The 25,637-nt window shown below is 38.3% G+C and overlaps 2 protein-coding genes across 4 annotated transcripts in view; one reads left to right on the forward strand and one right to left on the reverse strand.

Annotated features, from left to right (window-relative positions):
• LOC125031409 (eukaryotic translation initiation factor 4H-like) overlaps window positions 1–11,640 on the reverse strand; it is a 22,030-nt gene extending 10,390 nt beyond the window's left edge. For all 3 annotated transcript variants that reach the window (XM_047622126.1, XM_047622124.1, XM_047622125.1), the window contains exons 1-4: window positions 11,589–11,640; window positions 8,268–8,484; window positions 6,895–7,045; window positions 5,224–5,331 (exon numbers count right to left, since the gene is read on the reverse strand). In XM_047622126.1, the coding sequence (XP_047478082.1) occupies window positions 5,224–5,331; window positions 6,895–7,045; window positions 8,268–8,484; window positions 11,589–11,620 (508 nt within the window). In that variant the 5' untranslated portion in view covers window positions 11,621–11,640. The remainder of the gene's footprint in view (window positions 1–5,223; window positions 5,332–6,894; window positions 7,046–8,267; window positions 8,485–11,588) is intronic.
• A 196-nt stretch (window positions 11,641–11,836) lies between these two features.
• Window positions 11,837–25,359, forward strand: LOC125031430 (myb-binding protein 1A-like protein). The gene is made up of 19 exons (XM_047622163.1): window positions 11,837–12,023; window positions 14,540–14,722; window positions 14,911–15,090; window positions 15,225–15,416; window positions 15,814–15,990; window positions 16,317–16,486; window positions 16,853–17,009; window positions 17,846–18,015; window positions 18,377–18,590; window positions 19,171–19,391; window positions 20,131–20,476; window positions 20,702–20,844; window positions 21,279–21,431; window positions 22,310–22,416; window positions 22,578–22,722; window positions 23,636–23,873; window positions 24,039–24,116; window positions 24,321–24,460; window positions 25,024–25,359. Exons 1-19 carry the CDS (start codon window positions 11,892–11,894, stop codon window positions 25,256–25,258), a joined length of 3,381 nt encoding a protein of 1,126 aa, XP_047478119.1. The 5' UTR covers window positions 11,837–11,891; the 3' UTR covers window positions 25,259–25,359.
• The last annotated feature ends 278 nt before the right edge of the window (window positions 25,360–25,637 follow it).

Raw genomic sequence — 25,637 nt, forward strand, 5'->3', positions numbered from 1 at the left:
AAAAGAGGGAGAGGGAGAGGGAGGGGGAGAGGGAAGGGAGAGAGAGAGAAGGGGGGGGGGAGAGAGAGGGGAGGGAGAGGAGAGAGAGGGGAGGGAGAGGGAGAGAGGGGGGGGAGAGGAGAGGAGGGGGGGAGAGGAGGAGAGGGAGGGGGGGAGGAGGGGGGTCGGGAGAGGAGGGAGAGGGGAGGAGAGGAGAGAGGGGGGGGGGGAAGAGGGGGGAGGGGGGGAAAAAAGGGGAGGGAGAGAAAAAGAGGGGAGGGTGGAGGGAGGGGAGGGAGAGGGGGAGGGGGGAGGGGGAAAGAGGGGGGGGTAGAGGGGGAGGAGAGGGGAGGGGGGAGGGAAAAGGGGAGGGGAGAGGGGGGAGTGGGGGAGGGAGAGAGGGGGGAGGGAGAGGAGAGAGAGGGGGGGGGAGGGAGAGGAGGGGGGGGGAGAGGAGAGAGAGGGGAGGGGGGAGGGGGGAGGGAGGGGGGAGGGAGGGGAGAGGGGGGGGAGAGGGAGGGGAGAGGGAGGGGAGGAGAGGGAGGGGAGGGAGGAGAGGGAGGGAGGGAGGGGAGGGAGAGAGGAAAGGAGGGAATGAGTACAGGTGGCAGGGGTGACCCAAATTGGGGACATGCGAAAGAGTGGTAAATAAAAAAAAAAACCCCCATTAAAAACCCCTTTCCAGGTTCAGGCTCTTGAACTCCTCAAAGTTGGGGATCTATCGTGTTTTTCTGCAAACGGCCTATGTAGCTCAATCTGGGTTGGCCCCCCTCGGTCACGGGTTTCCAAAATGCGGGGCCGTCCTCGAAGCTTCTCGGTCGCTCCGGCATCAAACCCCCCGCCGCCCCCGCCGCGCCGCCGCGCGCCTTACCTTGAACAGTAAACCCCCAGAACCACAATAAAACCCCCCGTCTTTTCTTCCTCGGCCCGTCTTTCGGTAGCAAAAAACACGTAAACAATGTGTTACCTAATTTACATAATAAGTGTGATGATTTTTAACTTCTAGTGATTTGACTTGCGTAAAAGCCTTTATTTGTTTTCCCTTTTATGGGGGATAAGTGACTAAACAAATGCCTACTAATAAAAAACTATATACAATTTTGCACATTAAACCCATTGGATCGGAGTGCCTGACATACCCCACTTCATGGGGTGTGCTTGTGCCAGCCCAACAAAAATTGTGTGCGTGCAAGGTTTCCTTGTTCCCTTTTAATGATGTTCTCTTTTCCTGAATTGTATCTTTAAAGTTATATTTTTAAGTCTATATTTTTCTTGCAAGCCTCCATATCCCTCCTCTGGATAGTCCCCCTGCCCTTTCCAGTTTTTTGGAATCTTAGTTTGTCATTAATTTTTAAAAATGACTTTAATTTTTGTATTTTAAACCCCGGGATGTCAGTTGGGGGGCGGGATAGGCTTGACATGGAAATAGGGTCCTCCTGTAGTGGGCGTTTCCATCTTTGGGTTATAGTGGAACATTCCACACTTGTTTCAGATAGGGGAGTCTTTCCTAATTTGGCCCCCTGTGTCCAATCAACTTCATGGCTTTGTGCATTTTTGTGGTGGTCATCCGTTACCCAGACTTCAGCTGGGGCCTTCATGTCGCCCTCGCCAAAATTTTTCCATGATGTGATGTTCACATCAAAAAGGTTCCCAAAAGGGGGGTTTGAATATAATTGATATTTTTCCTTGATATAAAAAACCAAATTAAAAAAAATCCCTTCCTAAAAAGTGTCTACACTCCTAAATTTTCCCCATATTTCTTAATTACTCTACACCCCTTTTTCCTGCCTAAGTGCCTACCCCCTATAACCCGGTCCACGGGGAAAAATAATGCCACCGACTCTGGACACAAAGAAAATGGGAAAAGCAAATTCCCCCCCAAGAATTTTTCATTTGAAGCCAGAATTTTCATTTTCAAAATTCAATCTGGTGTTTTAAATTTTGGAACTTAGCCCTCTTAGTTTTTGTGCCAAAAACAGGGATTGACCCCAAATTTAGTAACAAATCTACTTTAAATAAAATTTCCTTAGAAAATAAACGTTAAAAACATTGAGAAAACCATTTTTATGGAACTTTCCCAATGGGGGAGGGAGGGGGAGAGAGGAGAGAGAGAGAATGAAAGCACAGAAGAGGGAGAGAAATGAAAGAAAGAAGAAGAGAAAGAGAGAAATGAGAGAGAGAGGAAATGAAGACAGAAAAGAAAGAGGAGAGGAGAAATGAAAGAGACACAGGGGAGAGAGGAAAAGAAAGAAGAAATGAAAGAGGAGAGGAAATGGGGGAGAGAGAGGAGAAAGAAAGCAGAAATGAAAAGAGAGAGAGGATGAAAGAGACCGGAGAGAGGGGAAATGAAAGGGCGAAATGAAGAGGAGAGAAATGAAACAGAAAGAAAGAGAGAGAGGAAATGAGAGAGAGAGAGAATGAAAGACCCCCGGGAGAGAGAGAAAATGAAAGACAGAATTTAAAGAGGAGAGGGGAAAAAGAAAGGGAAATGAAAGAGAGAGAGAGAAATGAAAGCAGAAATGAAAAAAGAGAGAGAGAGAGAGAGAGAGAGGAATGAAGACAGAAATTGGGAAAAAGAGAAATGAAGAGAGAGAGAATTGAGAGAGAAAATTGAAAGAGAGAGGAAGAGAAAAGGGAAAAAGAAAAGATAAAATTAAGAGAGAGAGAGAGAGGAAATGAAAGGGAAAGACTGTGCCCCTGGGAAGAGAAATGAAGAGAGAGAGGAGAGAGAAATGAAAGAGGGGAGGAGAGAGAAAAAAATAAAATGGGGGGGGAAAAAGAGAGAGAGAGAAAGATAAGAAAAGAGAGGAGATGAGAAAAAAGAAGAGAGAGAGAAGAGGGGAATTTAAGAGAGAGAGGAGAGAGAAATGGGGAAAAAGGAGAGAGGAGAGAGAAAAGAAGAGAGGGGAGAATGAAAGAGAGAGAGGAGAGAGAGGAGAAATGGATGAGAGAGAGGAGAGAGGAATTTAAGAGAGAGAGAGAGGAGAGAAATGAAAAGAGAGAGGGAGAGGAGAAAAGAAAAGAAGAGAGAGAGAGAAATGAAAGGAGAGATGAGAGAGAAAAGAAAAAGAGGAGAAGAGAGAATTGGGGGGAGAGAGAGAGAAAAGAAAGGGGAGAGAGAAGAGAGGGAAAAGAAAGTGAGAAGAGAGAAAAAAAATTTAAAGAGAGAGTGAGAGAGAAAACCCCCATGTGAGAGAGAGGGAGAATGGGGGAAGAGGAGAGAGAGAGAAATTTGGAAGGGAAAAAGAGAGAGAGAGGGATGACCGAAAGGATTGAGGAGAGAGAGAAATGAAAGAGAGAGAGAGAGAGAGAGAGAAAATGAAAAGGAGAGAGAAGGAAAAATGAAAAAAAGAGAGAGGAATTGGGAAAAAGAGAGAGAGAGGGAGAGAGAGAAATGTAAGAGAGAGAGGGGGAGAGAGAAATGAAAGAGAGAGAGAGAGGAGGAGAGAGAGGAATTGAGAGAGAGAGAAAGAAAGAGGAGAGAGGAGAGAGAGATGAAGAGAGAGAGAGGAGAGAAAGGAAAGAGAGAGAGAATTTAAAGAGAGGAGGAGAGAAATTTAAGTGAGAGAGAAGAGAAATGAAAGAGAGAGAGAGGAAAAAAATGAAAGAGAGAGAGAGAGGAAATGAAAAAGGGGAGAGAGAGAGAAATGAAAGAGGAGAGGGGGTGAGAGAGAAAAAGAAAGAGAGAGAGAGAAAAGAAATGAAAGAGAGAGAGAGTTTAATGAAAGAGGGGAGAGAGAAATGAAAGTGAGAGAGAGAGAGAAATGAAGAGAGAAGAAGAGAGAGAGAGAGGAAAAGAAGAGAGAGAGAAATTTAAAGAGAGGAGGAGAGAGAAAAGGACGATGGGGGTGGAAAGAAGAGAGAGAGAGGGAGAAAATGAAAGGAGAGGGAGAGAGAGAAATGAAAGAGAGAGAGGAAAAAATGGGGGGGGAAAAGAGGGAGAGAGAGAAATGAAAAAAGAGAGAGAAGGGGGGAGAAATGAAAGAGAGAAGAGAGAGAGAAGAAGTATGAAAGAGGAAAAGGAGAGAAAATGAAAGGAGAGAGAGAGTTAAGAGAAAGAGAAATGAAAGAGTAAGAGAAGAAATGAAAGAGAGAGGGAGTGAAATGAAAGAGAGATTAGAGAAGAGAAAAAAGGAGAGATTGAAAGAGAGAAGAGAGAGAGAGAGAGAGTATGAAAGAGGAGATGAGAGAGAGGATGAAAGATAAGAGAGGAGAGAGAGGAAGATGAAGAGAGGAGAAGAGAGAGAAGAAGAGAGAGAGAAGACGTGGGGAAAGAGAGATTGAGGGGGAGAGAGAGAAAAGAGAGAGAGAGAGAGTGGTTTTTTAAAGAGAGAGAGAAAGGGGAGTAAAAAAAGAAAAAAGAGCAGAGAGAAGAATAAGAGGGTGGAGAGAGAGAGAGAGGGGGGAGAGAGAGAGAGAGGAAATGGGAAAAGGGACAGAGAGAGAGAAAGAAAGGAGAGGAAGATGAAAGGAGATAGAGAGAGGAAGATGAAAAAGAGATGAAGAGAGAAATGAAAGGGGGAGAGAGAGTTGGGAAAAAGAGATAGAATGAAAAGAGAGAGAGAGATGAAAGGAGATAGAAATGAAGAGAGGAGAGAGAGAATTTAAATAGAGAGAGAGAAATGAAAGAGAGAAGAAGAAAATGAAAGAGGAGAGAGAGGGGAGAGAGAGAGAAATAAGAAGAGAAAAAATGAAAGGGGAGAGAGAAAGAGAGAGAAAATGAAGAGAGGAGAATGAAAGAAGAGAGAGAGAGAGAGAGAGATGAAAGAGAGAGAGATGAAAACAAGAGAGAGAGAGAGGAGATGAAGAGATGAGGAGAGAGAGAGATTGAGAGGAAGAGAGAGAGAGGAGAGAGAGAGAGAGAGAGAGAGAGAGATGAGAGAGAGAAGTGAAAGGAAGAGAGAGAGAGGAGCGAAGAAATGAAAGAGAGAAGGAGAATGAGAGAGGAAGATGAGGATAAGAGAGAGAAGAGATGAAGAGAAGAGAGAGTAGAAATGAAAGAGAGAGAGAGAGGAGATGAGGAGAGATGAAGAGAGAGAGAGAGAGAGAGAGAGAGAAGAGAGAGAGAGAGAGAGAGAGAGAGAATGAAGAGAGAGAGAGAGAGAGAGAGAGAGAGAGAGAGAGAGAGAGAGAGAGAGAGAGAGAGAGAGAGAGAGAAATGAAAGAAAGAGAGAGAGAGAGAGAGAGAGAGAGAGAGAGAGAGAGAATTGTATTACACAAATACACAATAAAGAACTTGCTTACCAAAATCATCTCCTCCATCTCTTCTACCGCGGAAATCATTCATGTCTCCACCTCTGCCTCCACCACCGCGGCCTCCTCTGCCCCTGCCACGATCACCACGACGGGACTCTGGGCAACAATACAAGCAAGTGTGATAAAGCTGACATACTAAGGCAGTTATTAAAACACACACAAAACTGCATATCACATTCCATGTAACTTTGGAAAGGGAATATGAAATCTGTGATCAAAACTGATCTTCTGAAATGAAATCGGATTATCTATTTGGATTACTTATAAAGCCTCTCTCCCAGACATATGATTTTTGCAACTTAGTCTTGGTTTGATTTGTAGACAGTATTCATGTTGAAGTTGATTTACTTTAATCCTTTATATTAGAATTGCAAAAATCCTTCGATTTCAAGTGTTCTCATCCCCACCAGGAATCAAAGCTTAAAATAAAATTCACTCACTCTAATAACTTATGAACACTATCTTCACTTACTACAGAGGTTTTGTTTTCCTGAGTTAACAATACTTTATGTCCCACACCCATTTGCTAAAAAAACACTAAAACACAGTGTGACCTATATTCTGTTCTAACAAATGCTTGACTTATCCATTTGTAGCAACAGCTGATTGGTCAGAACAGAACATGGTTGTATGGTGGGGAATAGCTGTGCCTATATTGTATGGTACACATAATATATATTAACAAAGGCATGAAGTTATAATAGTATGCATAGTGACTTTGTAGTTAAAAATAATATAGAACAGAATATTATGACTATACCAGTTTCCTACATTGGCCAAGAGACTTTTACACATTTAACCCCTGTCATCCAGGTGACATGACCATCACGTCATGAAAAAATCTGGCCTGAGGGCAGGTGATGTGAACATGCCGTCATGGGAAAATCTGGCTGCAGGCCGGGTGACCCGAACCTGCTGTTGTGAGCTTTTTGGCTGAAGGCCGGGATGAAAGGAAAGACTGGCCATGAGTGCACAAAGCTATTGGGAGTTTGATTAGACTTATTTGGCAATTTTGTATTATTCCCATCAATGTATGAGTGTGGAATGTAATGTCCGAGGCCCATGACTGGAAGAGCGCCAAGCTCCATGGAGGATGCTACTTCCATACTTAGCATCATACTAATGGTTGTCACAGGTTGTATTATTGAAAGTTTAATATTAAAAAGAAAAGAGAGAGAGAGAGAGAGAGAGAGAGAGAGAGAGAGAGAGAGAGAGAGAAAAAAAAATAATAATAAAGTTTTACATATTCTTATTTTTCTCGCACCAAGTTGTAGACTGATATGGAGTCTGTGCAAAGAAAGCAGGCAATTACCATCTGGATAATACAAATCAAATGAAAAATATGGACATTGGAAAATGGCAAAAAACCTAAAAATGCTTATGCGTAAAAAGGAGAAATAACATTACAAATAGGAGGCATAGTCTCTTGCCACCGCACACACTTGTTTGCATGCACTCGGTCTACAAGCCACCACTCGAGCAGCTGCTCACGCAAGCCTAAAGCCTGAATTTTTTGTCATGTGATTTCTACGCCTCAACCAGATTTAAGGGGTTAAACTTTCAATTTCACTCTTCAAACCATATCACAAACCATATCTTAAGTAGCCCTCCCATTTCACAAGATTTAACACAGCCAGAATCACAAATATTGTCACTCACCTGCAATATCTACTCTGATGTTCTTGTCAACAAAGAGAGCGCCATCGAAGGAAAGAGCAGTTTCTAAACTTTTGGCATCTTCAAATTCCACATAGCAGAACCCCTTGAATCTGCCAGTTTCATTGTCATACACCAGTCTCACTGTTCGTACCTATGTAGAAAGTATTCATTATAAGCTGAGTGCAAAAATGATTCTAGCAAACCTACATACAATTACATTACAGTCAATAAAAGGAACAGAGGAATATTGAGAAAAATAAAGTAAAAAAAAATAGAAGACAGTACGGCAAGAAAGACGGTGCCATGTAAAGATGCAGGATAGGATATACATTAACCCCTTCCCGACGGGTCACGCCTATAGGCGTGATAACAAACCGCTCGAAATGTGGCGTGCGGCTGTCCGCCGCGGCAGCGCGCCAAAGCGCTCCAAGGCAGTGATTCAGCTTGATGTACCGAACTCATGCGCTCAAAGTTGGCGCGTTGCCGTGGTTCACCAGAGCGTAGAGTTTTTTCTTAGTTTTCTACACCCGTCACCAATGGGTTAAACAGAATGCTAATGAGAGTATGCACTTGTAAAGAAAATTTTATTTTAAAAATTTATATTGATAAAAACAATTAAAGACAGTCACATTTAGATTTTTCCTGCACTGTAGTGTCACTAGCACTACAGAAAGCATGTGGTCTTATTAGCGATAAGAACCATGGAACCAGTCCAATGAAAGTTTGCAATCATGACAAGATGGTCCCTACTCCTGCATATGTACATGTACATGTACATGTACATGTGTACACACACACACACACACACACACACACACACACATATATATATATATGCATGAAGTTTGTAAGCACATACATAATTGTTTATATACTAGTGGATATAGGAACAAATGTATTTATACTTTCTATACAAGATTCCAATATTGGTATATTTTCTGCTGGCTCCTGCTGTCATGATGATGGGGGAACATGGCTCACATATATAAACAAACAGGCGAACAGCTAGTTACCTTGCATTTTTTTTAATGGTAAATACCCTTCAGATTGTCTTTTCACATAAATTCATATTGTAAATAGATCTGTTTTATATTAGTATGGTGATTCTCAATTATAGTGTATTATCTGATGAAAAAGCCAGCAGAAAATTTGCCATTGAAAACAATAGTTATCATATGACTGGGAATTTTCAAATTCAAGCAAAATGCCAGAGGCAGTAGGGGGGGGGGGGTGACACCCCCTTAACAGCATCAAATATTCTATACAGCCAATATGCCAGATTGAATGTTGGATCATAATACATATGCAAAGCACAAACCCTGAATACTTCAATTTCATAAGCTCTTATAATATACTCAAAAATTCCTGCTTACCCTCTGGGCCTTGAAGATCTGGTCGATGTCACCCTGGACAACACCGTTTGGAAGGTTCCCGATGTAAGCCGTGAAGGGAGGTTCCGTGGGCATTGGCCTGCGAGGCCGACCACCGCCATATCCCCGGCCACCGTCATTGTATCGGTTTCCGCCTCCTCCTCCACCACCATCGCCCCTGCCGCCGCCGCCGCCACCTCCACCACCTCGATAGCTATTCCTGAAAGAGAGAGGAATGTGGATGTGATCATACAGATAGAGTTTTGGGTGTCCAATACCAATCTTACTTCTCTTTCCATCACTAAAGCTCCAACTTGAGCCTATGAAAACGTCAACTCCAATCCAATTGCACAAACAACCACAAAGATTACTGTATAAACCAAAAACTCTCCTAAACTGGGGGCATTTTCCTTGGGCCCCTGTCAAATGCAGCATTTCCCTAGCTGATGTTTAACCCCTTCACGATAGGTCACGTCTCTGGACGTCATAACAAACTGCTCGAAATGTGGCGTGTGACTGTACGCCGCTGTGGCGCGCCAAAGCGCTCCGAGGCGGTGATTCAGCTTGATGTACCAAACTCACGTGCTCAAAGTCGGCGCGTTGCCATTGATTGCCAGAGTGTAGAGTTTTTTTTTTTTTAGTTTTCTACACCCGTCACCAAGGGGTTAATCTAATCCTCTAGACATCATGAGCAACTTAGACAAATTTGGTTGCAGTACAACATTTAAATGTTTATAATAGGCATACTATTGTTAATAATCTTTGGTCATGTGCTATTTCCTTTATATCCTAAATATTTTTGGCTCCATGATTAGTCACATCTTTTCTATATTATATGTCTATCTCCCTAGACTTCTAGAAATAGATCCTGTAAGTCATCTTTTGTGATTGTATCTCCCTACTCAGCCCCTCCCCCAATTAAATACACTTCCTATTAAAGGTTTTTAGCTTTATCTGTCAAATAAATGTTCAAAGCACAGAAAATCCAACTTCAAAAGTCAGTGCAACTGATATTGCTAAGATTTACCTAGATCACTCTTGAATGGTTGTATGCACATTTCATTGGGCACCTCTAGCAGAAAAAACATCAAGTCAAACAGTGGGTTGCTTTAGCAGATGACATATGAGAAAATTGAAAATAAGCTAAATGGCTACTCCTATGAATCAATATAAATATAGTTATGTAGACATGTAACACATGTAATCTAGCTTATAGCAGACTTCATTGAAGACCTATAGTGGGTTATCCTTTACAGTACACATGCACTTGCCAGGGATTAAGTCCCCAACTCCAAGTCACAAAATTTATTCAACTATCTAAGTTGCCTTGACTGGACAAGGTACTGGCCCCTATCACCCCTGGGAAACATTGTCTTCACCTCAGTATGCATGGCAATATAGAAAAAACTCTGGAGGACCAAGTGGACTTAGGATGTAATCTCTTTCTTTATTTGTGGCGTAACTTTTCAAGTCTGCAGATTATTTTTTGTACCAAAGACTGCAACTTTCAATTTGCCCTACCTTAGTGAGTTCATACCATAAAGATTAATCTTCTCCTGCTTTCTTTCTTACCGACTTTCAATAGCAAACATATTAACCCTAGTTCTTTCATGATTCATGGCAGATGAAACAAATAGCCATCTATGTCTTTTATTTGACAAATAACTTTGCTCACATTGAAAAAAAAATTCCAGAAGCCTGTTTGCCTGACTGAATACAATACGGTTATGGTTTTCGAGAGCAATGCGCAGAGATAGAGGGAAATGGACACTGCAAAACACTGGCAAATAAGGAACCAGCCAAAGCTCTATCTTATCAGAATATACATAGAGGAATTTTCTTGGTGTCTGCTAGAGCACAGAGTACACAGATCATATAAACTGCTTGACACTATGTCAATATTGGAATAGACTTTACACTGAGCTTCCTGTCACTCTGATCATAGCTGATTTCAGGCCAATAGAACTCCAGCTACATAATTAATCCCTCAGTGATGGTATTATAAATCTCTCAGCTTCATAGACTCCTGTGATTTGCAGAAACCATCCAGCTGCTGAGGGCAAGAGTCCACAACATGTAGTGGAACTTCCCGCCACACATATAGCCGTACCTGGCCGATCAAGCAGTTTGTTATGTTGGCTATACACGTGACCCAGCAGTGACGGGGGGGAGGGGAGGTACTCTGATTACCAATTCAAGCAGAATTGACAGCCGTAAAAATATAAAAAAAATATTTTCACATAATATAAGATCATCATCACCTGCAAACAAAGTAGTCTGTTACGTAGCTGTCTTTTATTCAAATGATACCCGAGGGAGTATAAATATTACTTAGAAACTGAATACAGTTGACAGACACTGAAGACTGTCAAGTTACACCTTTCATTAACAAGCATTCTGTGCCATACTTTGCACTGCTACTAATCTTTTCTAAACTTCTTTGGACCAACAAATCCTGCAATACAGCAGCCGCAGCCAAACAGTTTGCCGAAAACAGAGAATAACATAACCCATATCTTAACAAAATTCTATACATGATAGTAAATTTGACCTTAATCTGCTCTCACAATACACTTTTTAAATAGTTTTCCAGCATATTTTCCCATGCAACAGCTGTTTTATATTAATAACATCTAACTGGGTGACTTTTCAATTTCTTAGTGAATTATTTCAAAAAATTACAAATACAAGCTATCCAGAAAAAAAAACGCCCTTATATGAACCCAACTGCTATTAAAAAAAAAAATAATACTAATAAAAAAACATTTCAACAAACACAGGAATGCAACCCCCCCCCCCCCCATCTCACTCCCATCAAGTGCCTAGCACCAAAAAAAACGAAAAATCCACCAAAACCGGAACAACGCCCACAATACAACCAAATTTATGGCAAATAATGTGATAAACTGTCCTGCCTTACTAACTTAGGGCCGAGGTCAACAGGTCAAGCCAGGTCAAACTAAAATGTGTAGGATGGCAGGCTGGCTTCAATACGAGTACTAGCATCACTTTTTTTTTCATTTCTCTTGCAAATACCTCCAGCATGTTCTAATGGCCCCCCTGAACCTCGTGATTATCATTTAAACATCGCAAGCGCTTCGTAAAATTCCAATTCCAAAAATACGAAATTACTGTTTGTAATTCCACCACGACGCGATCAACAATCACACCATCAACACACCTACTTTTACCACTTCCCCAGCACATCCCGAAACCAAAAAGGGCGCCAATATTCTCCCTGGCTCCTTACAAATCCATTGAGCAACATCCTGGGCGAAATAATCCCCATACTCACATCCTGTTCAGGGAAATATTCAATCTTACCGGGAATAGTAATCATCGGAGAGACCTGCCATGTTGGGTTAAGGGAGAGGCCAAGGCGAGAGTAAGCCCTAAAAGAATGCCGCCCTTCGGGTCACTTTCTTCGCATTCTTTTCAAATATTCGAAATTTATTATAGCCATTTTCGATAACTTTGTGAGATTTGATATGACTTTGTTGAAATCGAAATTTTAAATATTTTTAATGTTACTCGAGTACAAGGTAAACAAACCTATCGCGTAGTCTCGCCTTGACGCAGCATGGCGAGGGAAGACACGCGTGAAAGAAGACGAAAAACTTAACTACGATGCAGCTCATCAGACTCCCTGATGAATTACGACATGCCATCTTGGCTCTTACGTCCCCCTTGACTAAGGAACAGTCCAAGGGCGCGGTGGTGATTATGAAGCATGTCGAGGCCGAACTTCAGGGTTTTTCGGTAAGTTGAGATGAGGGGAGGCATGCCGCACATGACGTTCTTTTAGGTTGTTTCCATTCTGCTGTTCTCTCCCTTTGGTTTTGTACTGTTAGTACGTTCTTAATTAAAATTTTGAGAGAAGTTTAAGGTAGAAGATTGAAGGAAGATGTATTTTTCGACTCGGTTTGAGTTTTATTTATGGAGGAGTGACAGGTACTTGTCCTCACATATGATTATTAAAGCCATGATAGCTGCTTTATTAGCATAATTGTCATTATGACATCCATGTTTTTCACAGATTAGAATAAATCAATTGTCAATTTCTATAAGAAAGTTATGTCTCTAGCCAACAACCCTAGGGACAATCCTGGCAATCCACTAACACTGCTGAATGAACCAAAAACTATCTTAATCTACCTGATCATTATATTTCTCTTGCTGGGGGCTCTGTTCTTGGAATACTACCCAATCACCATAGATTTAGGCATTTATTGTGATCCATTTTCATTATTTCTGACATTATATTTTACCTTTGTAGATTATTTAATGAATCAGTTAGTGTAGATTTCCTCCCTCTATGTGACAGTGTCCTTAGATTTACTGAAGAATCTGACCATCCCATTCAGGAGAATATAACATTCTAAGATTTGTTTCTATATCATTTCCTCCACAGATATACAATAAGGGCAGTATAGAGGTTATAAAACCTCTATTCTAGTAGTGCACACTTCCAGCACTAAGATAAAATGTCATTAAATCAGAGGGAAAAAAAGCTCCTGAAAAATTATATGTAATGGTAGAATATATATGCAAAGTCCTCTAATTACTGTGATTGTACATTGCAATAGCTAAATTATTATTATTTTTTTTTTTACATTGACCATTTGCCATTACTTCAAAATTTCCATGGTACTTATACTCTCCAGTTCCCTATATATTTTTAGTGTTACAGAGAGGGGATCAACAAATACTGTTTTTATATAGATCTGGACAGAAATTATATAAAGGTCATACAATCTTAGTATATATATGTATGTTAAACAGGGCACTCATTTATGTGATATAAAATAGTAATGCTAGAATGTTAATCAGTTTTGTCTATAAATCTCGGAAACAACAGTATGTGCAGTCATATTTTTGTATGAATACATTAGTGCTTCATCTTCAAACATTATACAATAATACAACAAAAATAATTTCAAGTTCTGCATGTTTTAACCTTCAAGACATTAACTTTTTACAAAGAAATTGGGATTTACAAATTGTATTATTTGCTGTCTAATCTATTTACATGTTGTCATATTCATTGGTAAAGTATATAAGGAGATGGGTTCTTAGCTCAGTTAATTACTATGGTAGAATAGCTTGATTTACTATTTATAATATTTACAAATAAGTACCAAAAGATCCTGACCTCTATTCCTAATATTTAGTTTGAGTGCCATTGTGTCCTTTTCAGTGAATAGACATTACAAAAGTGTGGGGAACTGTGTGTTTGCATAACTGGGGCAGAGTTCCCTTTAAGTAAATACCTGATGGATAAGGGAGTTGGTTGTGGAGCCTCAGTAGATAAATACCTGTTGGAGTAATACCCAGGAGTAGTGGTCTAAGGGAGGAGCTTTTCATAGAGGTTTAGGGTTGCTTGATTAGATCATATTGTAAAAGAAAGGGGTGGATGCATAGGTAAGTAACAGTTTACATTTCTGAACTTTGGTATTTTGGTCTATAGTAAGGCATATTCATGGCCTTTCTGTAATGAGCTTTGACTTTATTTAAAGTGTTTTTTATACACTTTGTATTTCCTTTATTTCAGCTTGTTTGATCCCATACTTTCCTTAATAAATTTCATGTCTTCCCATGCTGTTGGGACTATCAAGTCAAAGATTGGTAAACTGTGCATGGAGTTGCATTAGTCAATATCAGTATATGTTTGTAGAATATTCAAAATTGTCTTAGACCATAGTAATTTAAACTCAGTAATGCTATATAATTTTTAAAAAAGAGTTACTGGCCAGACTAGGAGAATAGTATCTAAAGCTCATATATTGAACAGTATATAAGCCATATTACAGCCAATACAACATTACTTCATAATATGGCAACGGATATATGCTCATCCAGCAGAACAGGGAAATACCCTTGATGCAAGGTAAAAATGTAGAGATCACCATGACATATTTAAAGGGTGTTATCCCCTAAAATCACAAACCCCCCAGAAGATTCCCCCCACCCCCCAACTTCCAAAAAAAGCATAATTTTTCAGCATTTTCTAGGCACCAATTGCAACTTCTTGGGCCTGGGCAGGGCATGAACTGCTGACCCCTCAGATGAGAGGCTGACACATTACCACTGAACTAGCCTAGAGGCTTCCCAATGAGCAAAGTGACATTATATGATGTAGACTATTATCTGGCACTTTTTATAAGAGGGGTGATGATAGGAAAGTTTTCTTTACAGTATTATATATAATTGACTGTAATTTGTTTACCCCTCACCTTTTAAAATTTATATTGTCTTACTTGTAATTTGTCTTACAGGGTAAAGATCTCCCAGAGAATGTGCAAAAAATAATTCAGGCACTTGTATGCAAATTAACATCCAATAAGAAGGAAGGCATATCCACTGGCCTTCATACAATCCTGAAACAGAAAGACCAGACAGTAGAGTTCACTTACGAAACTCTAAAGACGGAATTCGATGGCAAAGTTACTAGAGATGATGTAAGTATGTGTAGGCTCAGATTGTGTATTTGTTGATTTTTTTCCTTGAAGCTCAGGTTTGAATGATTGTGATGGTTACCCAGAAATTCTAGAAATCAGGATGATTACATTCAGGTATATTATATAATTAGAAAGAGGTGTTAGAATTCTTTATAGCATTTTGCATTATCTTCTTACCCGCTGCACAGGAAGTATATGATGTGCTGGTCTCAGAAATCCTAGGATACAGTGCTTTGGTACGGTCAGGACACCTTGGGAAACATCCGGAAGTACTTAAAGACACTGTTGTGAGATTGCTAGCCTTGAAGGAAGGGGGAGAGGCTATTGACATCATGAGAACAACATTGGTCATGGATATTTTGGAAAGAGTGAGTTGACAACATATGCTATATCTTCAAAAGTTTTGTTATGTGGATTTTGAAGATATTGAATAATTTGAATATAATCAATCTGTATAATATGTTTATTAACAGTAATATTTTTTGTTAAATCTGTTTAACAGTATAGTGATTCTCCAGTGCATGATATAGCATTGGAGCAATTGAAGACTCTTGCTAATGTGCCTATGAAGAAAATAAAGCCAAGTTTATTGTGGATCCGCTTAGTCTTGATGAAGAAATGTTCAGATATGCCTAACTGGCTCTCTTCTACACTTGATGCCAGCAACTATACAGCTCTTGGTGAAGTGCTCAAGGTAAGAACTCTATGCTGAGCAATAATGTGTTATATTGAAATTCATTGATGTTGTCATGCTGTAGATACATAGTACAAATACAACTGGCATATACATTTCCTGTCTCTGAATAGATGCAATAACCCTGTATAACTGGAACCTTGAAATGCTGTTTGCTTTATATTTTTGGAATATTTTTTGTAGTTCATTGGAAATTTTGATTTTGACAGATATAAGTTTATTGAGAAATACTTTTTTAGACATAGGTATAAAATGCAATCCAAAATAATGAAGACTGAAGAGGCAAAATGCCAACTCTGTTGTTCCTACCTTTAGCATATCATATGGTTTCCTCAACTATAAAAGAATATGGCCATACAGTCTATATATTATTCCTTTTCTTTTTTCTTATATTCAGACATGTAAGGCATTGCTTCCAAAAGTACATCCGTTAGTAGAAGAATTAGCCAGTGCCCTTGCAAGAAGTGGCACCAACACCAAGTTCCCATTGGGCGAGTTTTGGAGGATTACCTTTTACTCTCGTTTACATTCCCTTTCCAGTGAAGACTTACAGCTAGCTCTAATTTTCCTCAAGGTAATGTATTTTGTATTGTCATTTGAATAAAAGATAATTGGCATAAATTGCCTAAATTGAAATCTTGAGCATGTTCTTAGTAGCATTTCTCTCTTTATTTTTTATTTTATTTATTTTTTTCCTCCTCCCCCTCCCTCCATCAGTTTGAACCTAATGTTTGGGAGAATAAAAATTTCTAGGTTGAAATTTCTATTATTTAAAAGGAAAATAATTTTTCTTGTTACCCAATTTTGGCAATTCTACACCAATTTATATGAGTAATGGATAAATCTGTCATGTTCTGAACATCATTTTTATAGTCTTTTATATAATCTTTTGTGTTTCAGATTCTTATACCCAAATTGAAGAGAAAGTCTGAGGTAAAAACAATTTTAGGAGAAAAGGTGATCACATTCCTGCTCAAAAATGCCAATTCCAACAAAGTTTTGAAGGCGGCACTCCCAGACTTGAGCAGAGTACTTGAACACTTGGTTCAGAATCATGAGGACAAGGAAGAGTAAGTAGTCCTCCGGTTATTTTTATTTCATTCTCTTTTTTTCTTTGGAAACTGATAAAGTAGCAATTGTTGATCAAATTTATATGCTCCTTTATTAAATCTGGTGAATACCAGGGAATGTTATTAAATATATGATACTTAATTATTCAAGTATTCAACTGGCTACCATGATAATGGTAACAAACAGCCTGCATTCGGACTCTTTGACTACACATGTTCAGACATTGATTTGTCATTCTTGTATTCAGCTTTGTGATGTATACAGGAAAATACATCCTTGACTGTTGCTGTTGGATGTAACTTTATTATTTCATATTTAAGCTTAATTATAATACCCTTAGCATTCCTTTTGTGTTTACTTTCCAGGGAAGTCCAGTTGGCTGTTGTTGAGGCACTGATTCTGCCGCCAGGCACTATACAGTTTGATTCACTGACTAAAACCAACATGGTGCAGAGGACTATTAAACATTTGACAGCCTCAGATGTCAAGAAACTTGGTGACTATATCACAAAGCGTATAATAGTAAGTATTTACGGTTTGTTTTAATGCATGAAGATGAGGTGGATATTCAGAGAATTATTGTAAAATTATTTCTTAAGCCAATGCTGATGAGAGCTTCACACATCAAACTAGACCACATGTCACACATAGTGAGGTGCTCAATGGAAGAATCAGAAGCATAGGAAACTTATAATTCTCCCACACACTATGAGTTAGGCTGTACCATATATATGTTTGTCCAGTGACAGGCTGAAAAGTGATTTTAGCCCACTATTAAAGGACTTTACATATTGAATCACTGCAGTAACAGCTAAACAAGTAAAATATCTGTTTAGTACACACAACTTAGAGTGGGCTTGATTCTTGTGGCATGGGTTTATGTGCCACCTGGATGCATGCATTTATATTCATCAATGGGGTGTTAAAAGTAACCCTTTTGTTTAAAGTATTTAGTGCACAAAGGCCAGCATGTGGCCTAGTATGGTCCCATCCAGAGTGGGTTAGATATACATATGATTTATATTTTTCCTATATCTGTAGAATCAGAAATACATTTTTATTATTATTACATAAGCAATATCAATAATATACGTCAAAGATATGGAATTATTATCACATGAAGGCTCACCAGCTTGCTGAATAATTTTATAAACTAAAAAAGAAAAACATCATATAGAAGCACACACGTGTATTGTTGTAAATAGGTCACAGGGACTCAAAAGCATACATTTGACAGTCCCATATAATAAACAAGCAGGTAGACTGTGAAGTACCCTACTCATCACAGGTATGACAAATATGTAGATTTTAGAATAATACTAATTAAACTGGATAACTAACGTGAATTTTACAAACAGGGCAAGGATGACCAAGAAGGGATGTATGCTGAAGTCCTGGCTCTCCTATTAATGAATCCAAAGATAAAGGAAGACGTCCCTTGGAAGACAGAACAACTGAAAACACTGATTAAAGCAACTCTGGTGACACAGAAAAAGAAGATCAGTTATCTCAGAAATACCATGATGCAGTAAGTAGATAGCTTTAGTCTTTATTGTCCTCCTTTTAGCTTAGAAGGATTTTTTCCTTCATTTTCTCTCTGGATTTTTTGTCCTTTCAGTTGGAGGGATTTTTTTTCTCATGGATTTTTCATTTTCTTTTTTTTTAAGAAGAATCATTTCAGGCTTTTATCTATTTTTTTTGGATTTTTTTTTTTCTATTATTTCTTTTACTGTGGATATTTTAGATAGTCTTAAGGTATTTGTTACTGCCTTTAAACACCTAATACTTCTGTTTCAAGAAATAAAAAGTTATTAATAATTATGATCCAAGTAGGTAAATTGGATTACAAATCATCAGAGGAATGTTTTATACATTTTTTTCTTTTACAGAGGACTTTATCAAGAATTACAGAGGGCTCCATCCGCTTTGGCATTTTTGAAACCAATTGTTGATTTCACTCACAAGGAGATAGATGCTTGCACTGAAGACAATGGATTGATCAGTCCACAGAGCAAAGAACTATGGGATAATATCAAGAAGAAAATTGCCACATTGAATTCTAAACAAGGAAAATGGCCAAAAAATAGTAATCAGGTTCTGAAGGTAATTGCTTTTTTATGTTTTGTTTATATATTTATTTGTTTTATATTATTATTTTTTTTTTTTTTTTTTATTTATTTTTTTATAGAATAGAAATGTTTAATATATTTCTTAGTATTTGGTACTCTTTTGTTTATTGCATTATTTTTTTACGTGTACAGACACTTTGCTGATAATCAGATCCATAGATATTAAGTAATAGGAATTAATCCTGTGATGCTGTAATTCAGCAAGTTGATCTATAAAATTGGAGAAATGATACTTTAAACTTTTAAAATTTGGTGGGTAACTATTTGGACTTAATGTTAACCCATGAAGTGAGCTATCAGCCCTTTTTTATTGTGCCATGTACAGGTATTATAATTAGTTTCCCATGCATTTTTTAGTCCAATTTTGTTGATATAAATCTAGGAACACCACTTGGTCAAAAAATTTAAACTTATCTCAGCATCAGATGAACTTTAGTACTCTCTGGATTGAATAGCATGCCTTTACCCAGTAATTCAATAGATCAATTATCCCTACTGAGAATATAATCATCAGTTTATCTTTGTTACAAAAAATAACATTTGCATACCTACAGGTGCTGTATTATGCCATGACTTTCTACGTCATGCAAGATTTCATTGGAGCGAGCAAGCTTCTGGAAAAGCTTGATGACTGCCTCGATGTAGCACAGAAGCAGGGATCTAAGCAAGCCTCCAAAGAAGAATTGCCCTGGGTGGTCACAGCGACAGAGTTGATCCTAAATTATGCTCCGGGTGACAGCACTTTCATCAGGGCAGTTGCGCAGTCTGCTTTCAAGTAATGTATCTTTCAAAAGAATGTAGTTTGTGAAGTTGTTTTTTTTTTCTACTTCTTTTATCCTTTTTTTTTTTCTTTCCTTTCTTTTCTTTGTTTGTATGTTTGTTTTCTTTTCCCCTTTTTTTTTCCATATTTTTCCTTTTTGTTATATCAATATAGATTTCTCTCTCTCTCTCTCTCTCTCTCTCTCTCTCTCTCTCTCTCTCTCTCTCTCTCTCTCTCTCTCTTTCTCTTTCTCTTTCTCTCTATTTCTCTTTTAACCCTACACTGACTGTTCCAGAAAATTCTGTGTTACTCATTCCGGTGTCTTCTGGCAACTGTGTCTAGCCTTTTCAATGGGCATTCGCTGTGTACAGTGGCCCTTCCTGCTTGGCTTGGCTATAAGAAGTTAATGCTACTTTTCCTGTTTTCCTCCATCTTCATTTCTTAATTTAGCATCCATCTCTTCTATACTCTTATTACCACTATTCAATTTGGAGTACAAAACTTTTTCTGTGAACTTTCCCAGCTATAAAATCAAGCACTAACTGTGTCTGTCATTGGCTTACGGGGATCGTCCTGAAACAAGGAGTGGGGGTTAGCTGGGGAATGAATGTGGCCAAAATACCATACACCATGGGCTTTGGAAGGGTAATTTGATCTTATAAATGGACCTTGAAGATTGGTTTAATCTCTTGTTTACTCACATTTATATGAAAACCTTAAGCTTCATTAATTTTTTTCTCTCTCTTTCTTACAGGTTGATTGTACATGACCAGACATCAGAGACAATATCAATGCTCGTTGATGCAATTGTGCCAGAGGGCATGGAGGAACAAGATGTTGAATCAGATGAAGAGGAGGAGAAGGAGGAGGAAGATGAGGATGAAGATGAAGAAATGAGTGAGGATAATGATGATGAAAAAAATGAAGAGGATGGTAAAGGGGAGAATGAAGGTGATCCACTGGATGAGATAGATATAGGTGGTGAAGAAGACATGGACGATGATCAAGATGATGAGAGTGATGAAGATGAATCAGCAGCTGCTAAGGACATGACTGCTAAGTTGCGCTTAGAACTGGCACTTGCACAAGGAGAGCATGAGGTTAAGATTGGTGTTGAATTACAGTTGCCATCATTAGATCTATTGCTTGATTTTTTTTTTTTTTTTCTTCCTTTCTTCATGGTAAAAGCAGATATTTTTTTCAAATTTTCTTTCTTATTATAACTAAATTGTCCACATTTAGAAACCCCAATTTGTTCTTTAGTATGTAGCATTTTTCCATTGTCTTTATTAGAAGTAATACAGTTTATTTTTTCCTTCCAATAGGATATTGATTTAGATGAAGCTGCAGAGGATGAATTGGAAAAGCTGGACATAGCAATGTCTGCAATTTTTGCAAAGTACCGTGGAACCAAGAAAGGAAAGAAGGAACCAAAGAAGAAACTGAGAGATATACATTTGGAGTGTAGGTAAGTTCAAGTGAACTGTATTACAAGGTGTCATACTTCCGAACATCATTTTTGAAAAAGCCTTCCGTAACACATTACCCACATTTTGGTGAAATGCTATTTCTTCTCATGAATTATTCTTGGGAATAGGTGGGACATTGCCCCCTAGCTGGTTATAGTGGCTTAACAATTGCACCAGCTTGATGCAAAAGAGAGACTCAATGAGTACACCAATGAACCAAAGTGGGGGTAACATAATGAAGGAAGAAAATAAGACAAAACAAAAACACACTCACTCATCCACACTCATTTACTTACTTACTTACTTACTTGAAAACAGCCCAAAATAATTATGAAAATTAGAATTAAAAACACAACTTACCAACATCCATCCCATCTCTCCACACACAACCCCAACAATATGCTCAATGTTTCCTTTTTCAATCACTTTACAGAGCCTACGACTTATTGGAGGTGTACATTGAGCAGCACCCAAGCATGGGGTTCACTCTAGGCTTGGTAAGACCTCTCCTGGTGACTTTGAATTCTCTAGCCACCACGAACGAGAAGGGGGAGAAGAAGAATGACACCAGGATCATGAGATTAAGGTAAGACTTGAGACTTGAGACTTCGAGATTATAGTCATTGAAGTTCTATAACAAAAGATTTATATCTTTTTAACAGTAGGCCCCCATTGTATTCTTTTTTAGGTGTTGGTTATATATATTTATATACAGTTGGCCCTCAGTATCTGCAGGTTTGGCTTCCATGGGTTCAACTAAATAAAGCTTTTTGTAACAGTATATGCTTAATGCATGTGTTGTTACAAATAAATGGATGTGTAAGAAGAATCTGGTGAGCCCTCCTGCCATTTTACAGATCCTCATTGTCTCACTAACACATGTTGTTTGAGCAGTTTTCACCACACTTCTTAGTTCTTTGCTACCTTTTGTGTGCATCCTGCATTTTTGTGAAAAAATTGTCCTAAATGTATAACTTCTCTTTATATTTGAGTTATTAAATTATAGCTTCAAGTAAGTTTGCAGTGTTAAAACCTCTTTTTTTGGTGTGACATAGTACATATTGAGTACAAATATGGCTCTGCCTGGTATCTTTTATCCCCTAGACCTCAGAGCCAACTCTTCTTTATCTCTTTACCTCTTCCTACCCCATTAGGCTTTAACCTGTGTCTGAGTGGCTTCTCTTCCTTCCTAGTCTTCCCTCTTCACTTTTATATCCCTCTGAAACCACCCACCAATTGTTCCCCTGCCCCTTTTTCTCTTGGGAACCCTGCTGTTCCATCATGGAGTTACCTATTGGCATTATTTTTTTTTCTTTCTGTAGATTTTATTTTATTTATACATGCATATACAGATAATAAGGGCCAACTGTGTGTATTTGTATGTACAGAATGTATTTTTGTTTTGTATGAAATTCTTCAGATTTACTTAAGGTTTTTTTTCTAAATTTCTTGTTTTTCTTACAGGAAACTGCTTGATGTTTTAGGAGAAGTTCAGAGTTTTGAAAAAGTAGACATGAATATTTTAGAAATGTCTGAGGAACTGGAAACCTTTGTGACCAGCACCATTGACTGTAAGTATGAAATGGGAACTTTGAATATCCTTTAAGTACCTATAAGTAGCATATGATTAAAACTATAGTTTTTGTATGTATTATGTTATATTTCACTTGAGATTTGTCTTTTAATATTTCAAGAATATGTTTTCCTCTAATACAATCATGCCTTATTTCAGACAAGTTTGCTCTTAGCAGATATATAGCAAATTGCCACACACTGATGATTAAGTGCAGCTTGCAGATATTGGGTGAAACTGCACACCGGAGCAACCCAATCATAGATTTATTTTCGGAGCACTTATTCTTCATGCTAAACAAGAAGTTAGTGTTTTAGGGATTTTTATTGTTGTTAAAGATTTAATTGTTTTTTGTAGATACAAGTACTTTGTTATAATCCTTAGTCAGATATGATTATATGCATACAGGTGTGTAGACACACCTCAACCCAGTGTTATATAGAGCAAATGAACAACATGATTTAATATGTTGACTTCTTTTGCTTTAAACATTTATTAAGTGTGTTTGTACCTGCTGAAAGAATTAAATCCAGAATATAGGAACATCTTGTTAGAGGTTGCATTTTAGGTATATATTAATTCAAGATAATTATAATTAACGATATATATATACAATTAATCTATTGTATATATATATATATCCAATCATAGATTGTAGTGTCAAGTTTTGATGGTACTAATTTCAGTTGAGCTTGGCTTCCTACAGGAGTTTCATAGCCATGCATTTATTCCCCATATGTGCTGGGCCACGCCGATTCCCGTTATAACAAACCGCCAATAGCTGGGTATGGCTATAGCGTCATGACACACTAGAGCGAGTCAAGTGGAAAGTTCCGCTACATGTAGCAGACTTCCACGTTAATAATAGTACAAATATTAATAGCATTTGAAAAATTTACACTTTCCCTAAAAATTCAAGGAATGGGGGACTCAGTTTAGACCACATAGGACTTACTAATGAACTTGTTGGTAGCTGAGCTTTCTTAATTATCATGTTTCACTCAAATTCATTCATATCCAGCACATAATAGCTATTTTAAATTAGAGTAAAGGCTAATGTTGTGATAAAATGCTACAGGAGCAGTTAGCATGAGCATAAATTTGAAAAAGAGTGAAAATCCAGGAAAACATAATTATGACCCTTTATCCAATCATAACATTGAGGATGTTAAATGTATGTGTGAGTATGAAACTAATCTTAATATTTTTCATTATAGAGAACCTGAGAAGAAAATCCTTATGTATACTGGAGCCTGCTCACTTGACTGGGGTGCCCTGTGGAAACTGGTGAAAGATATGGTGGACTTTACATTTGAGAAAAATAACAAATACTTTGGGAGGACAAATGGTCTGTGTGTCCTCTCACTTCTGTTAAAAAATAAAGCTCTCTTCAGTCGAGCCACTACTGCAGAAGTAAAGCAGCTAGGAGAATCTGTGTCCCAGTGTCTTCTTGGCGTAAGTTTTCAGCTACCAGGATACGTGCATGTAGTTTGAAAAATTGTTTATTTTGTGTATTTTTTATCTAAATGCTCATTTATTATTTATTTAAACTTGGTGGCTGTGTATTGCAGCCTTTTATATTAGAAGTTGAGATGGTAATCATAATATGTTTCTTTTTAGATTCTCAAAAAGTTCAACCTTAGACAGCAAGCGCGTTTTGTGTCACGCCTGTTTGAATTTATGATTGTCCTGAGAGAGGTAAGTCTAATGTGACTTATTATGTAATTCTCTTTGATTAATTTAATGGAAACCTTGTAACAGTTTTGTTCAGAATGATATATACACATACATGTACACATACTGCTTACATATTAAAAGTTTCCCCCATTCTTGCTTGCAAAACGATACAATTATTATTCTATGAAAATCTACTTGAGGCTAATTAAATATCTTTTTGAACAGAATCATAGGGATCCTGATACTTCAGGAATTAGATGGGAGGAGATCCTCGTTGCAGTAAGAGATCTTGATAAGGCAATTCCAACTGCAAGTCGATCACCATTGAGGGTCTATTACAAAGAATTGGTCAGGGCACTGCATAGGTGAGTTGATTTGACCCAGTGTGAAAAGCTCTTTTGTCCTTATTGGGGGGGGGGGGGGGGATTATTTATTATCTCAAAAAGCTAAAAGTTCATCATACTTGGTCAGCTTTCAGCAGAGAACTTGACTTTTGTGAATAAATACTTTGCAATTATTGCATACAGTTTTGACCTCGTGAGACATGGCTGAAATCAGGCTCTCTCTCTAGTTGATATTTTTTTTTTTTTTTTTTTTTTGTTATTTAACCCAATGGCGCCAGGTATAGCAAATTAAAAAAAACTCTACGCTCTGGCGAACGGCGGCAGCGTGCTGCGGACAGCAGCACGCCACACATCGTACGTATTGTTATGACGGCGATAGCCGTGACCCGTCGCCATTGGGTTAACCTGTTACTGCTGGGTCACATGTATAGCTGCCATAACAAACTGCTTGATCTGCTGGGTATGGCTATGCTTCATGTAGCTAGACAGTTGCCAGTAATCATAGGAGTCTATGATGCCAAGAGATTTCTAATACCATCATTGAGGGAATAAAGTTGAGTTGCTTATGAATACTGGAATTTCAGAGATCCTAATCAGCAGGCTGCAGAGCCAGAAGGTAAGAAGCGGAAGTTTGAAGAGGAGGAGGAACGCAGGACTCAAAACAAGAGAAGAAAAGAGCTGGCGAGGAAGAAGCAGCAGAAGAAGAAGGCTAAAGCACAAGCGCTTCAAAAGGGACCAAAGAAATTCCTTGGCAATAAGGGTAAAGTGAAGAGAAAACGAGCAAGTCAGAAAAAGAGGACAAGGAGGTCAGAGGCATAAATAATCTCTGACAATAGTACTGTTTTTCTTTCTAAGATATATGTTGCATCAGGTTAGAAGCTCTATGTATGATTATAATGAATAATTATCTTTAACAGTGATTTTGTTTTATTTTAATTTTCCCCAGGTTTTCCTTAAGTGAAAAATCCAATTTTCTGAAAAAAAACAACCTATTTTCTCGAGTCAGACCAGCTGTAAATGACCCAGTTGAAGGGGTTTATGTAAATATGTTTTTCCAGTACAAACCCGCTTTGGGGCTTACAGCAAGCCAAAAAGAACTTAAGTTCCCAGCTCCTTAGTATGAATATTCAGAGAATTTTCTCATTTTTACTTTCAAGCTCATATTCGTATAGTCTTACCAGTTTCTCTTTTTTACTTT

Source organism: Penaeus chinensis, chromosome 13 (genome assembly GCF_019202785.1).
Source record: "Penaeus chinensis breed Huanghai No. 1 chromosome 13, ASM1920278v2, whole genome shotgun sequence".
Taxonomy (NCBI): domain Eukaryota; kingdom Metazoa; phylum Arthropoda; class Malacostraca; order Decapoda; family Penaeidae; genus Penaeus; species Penaeus chinensis.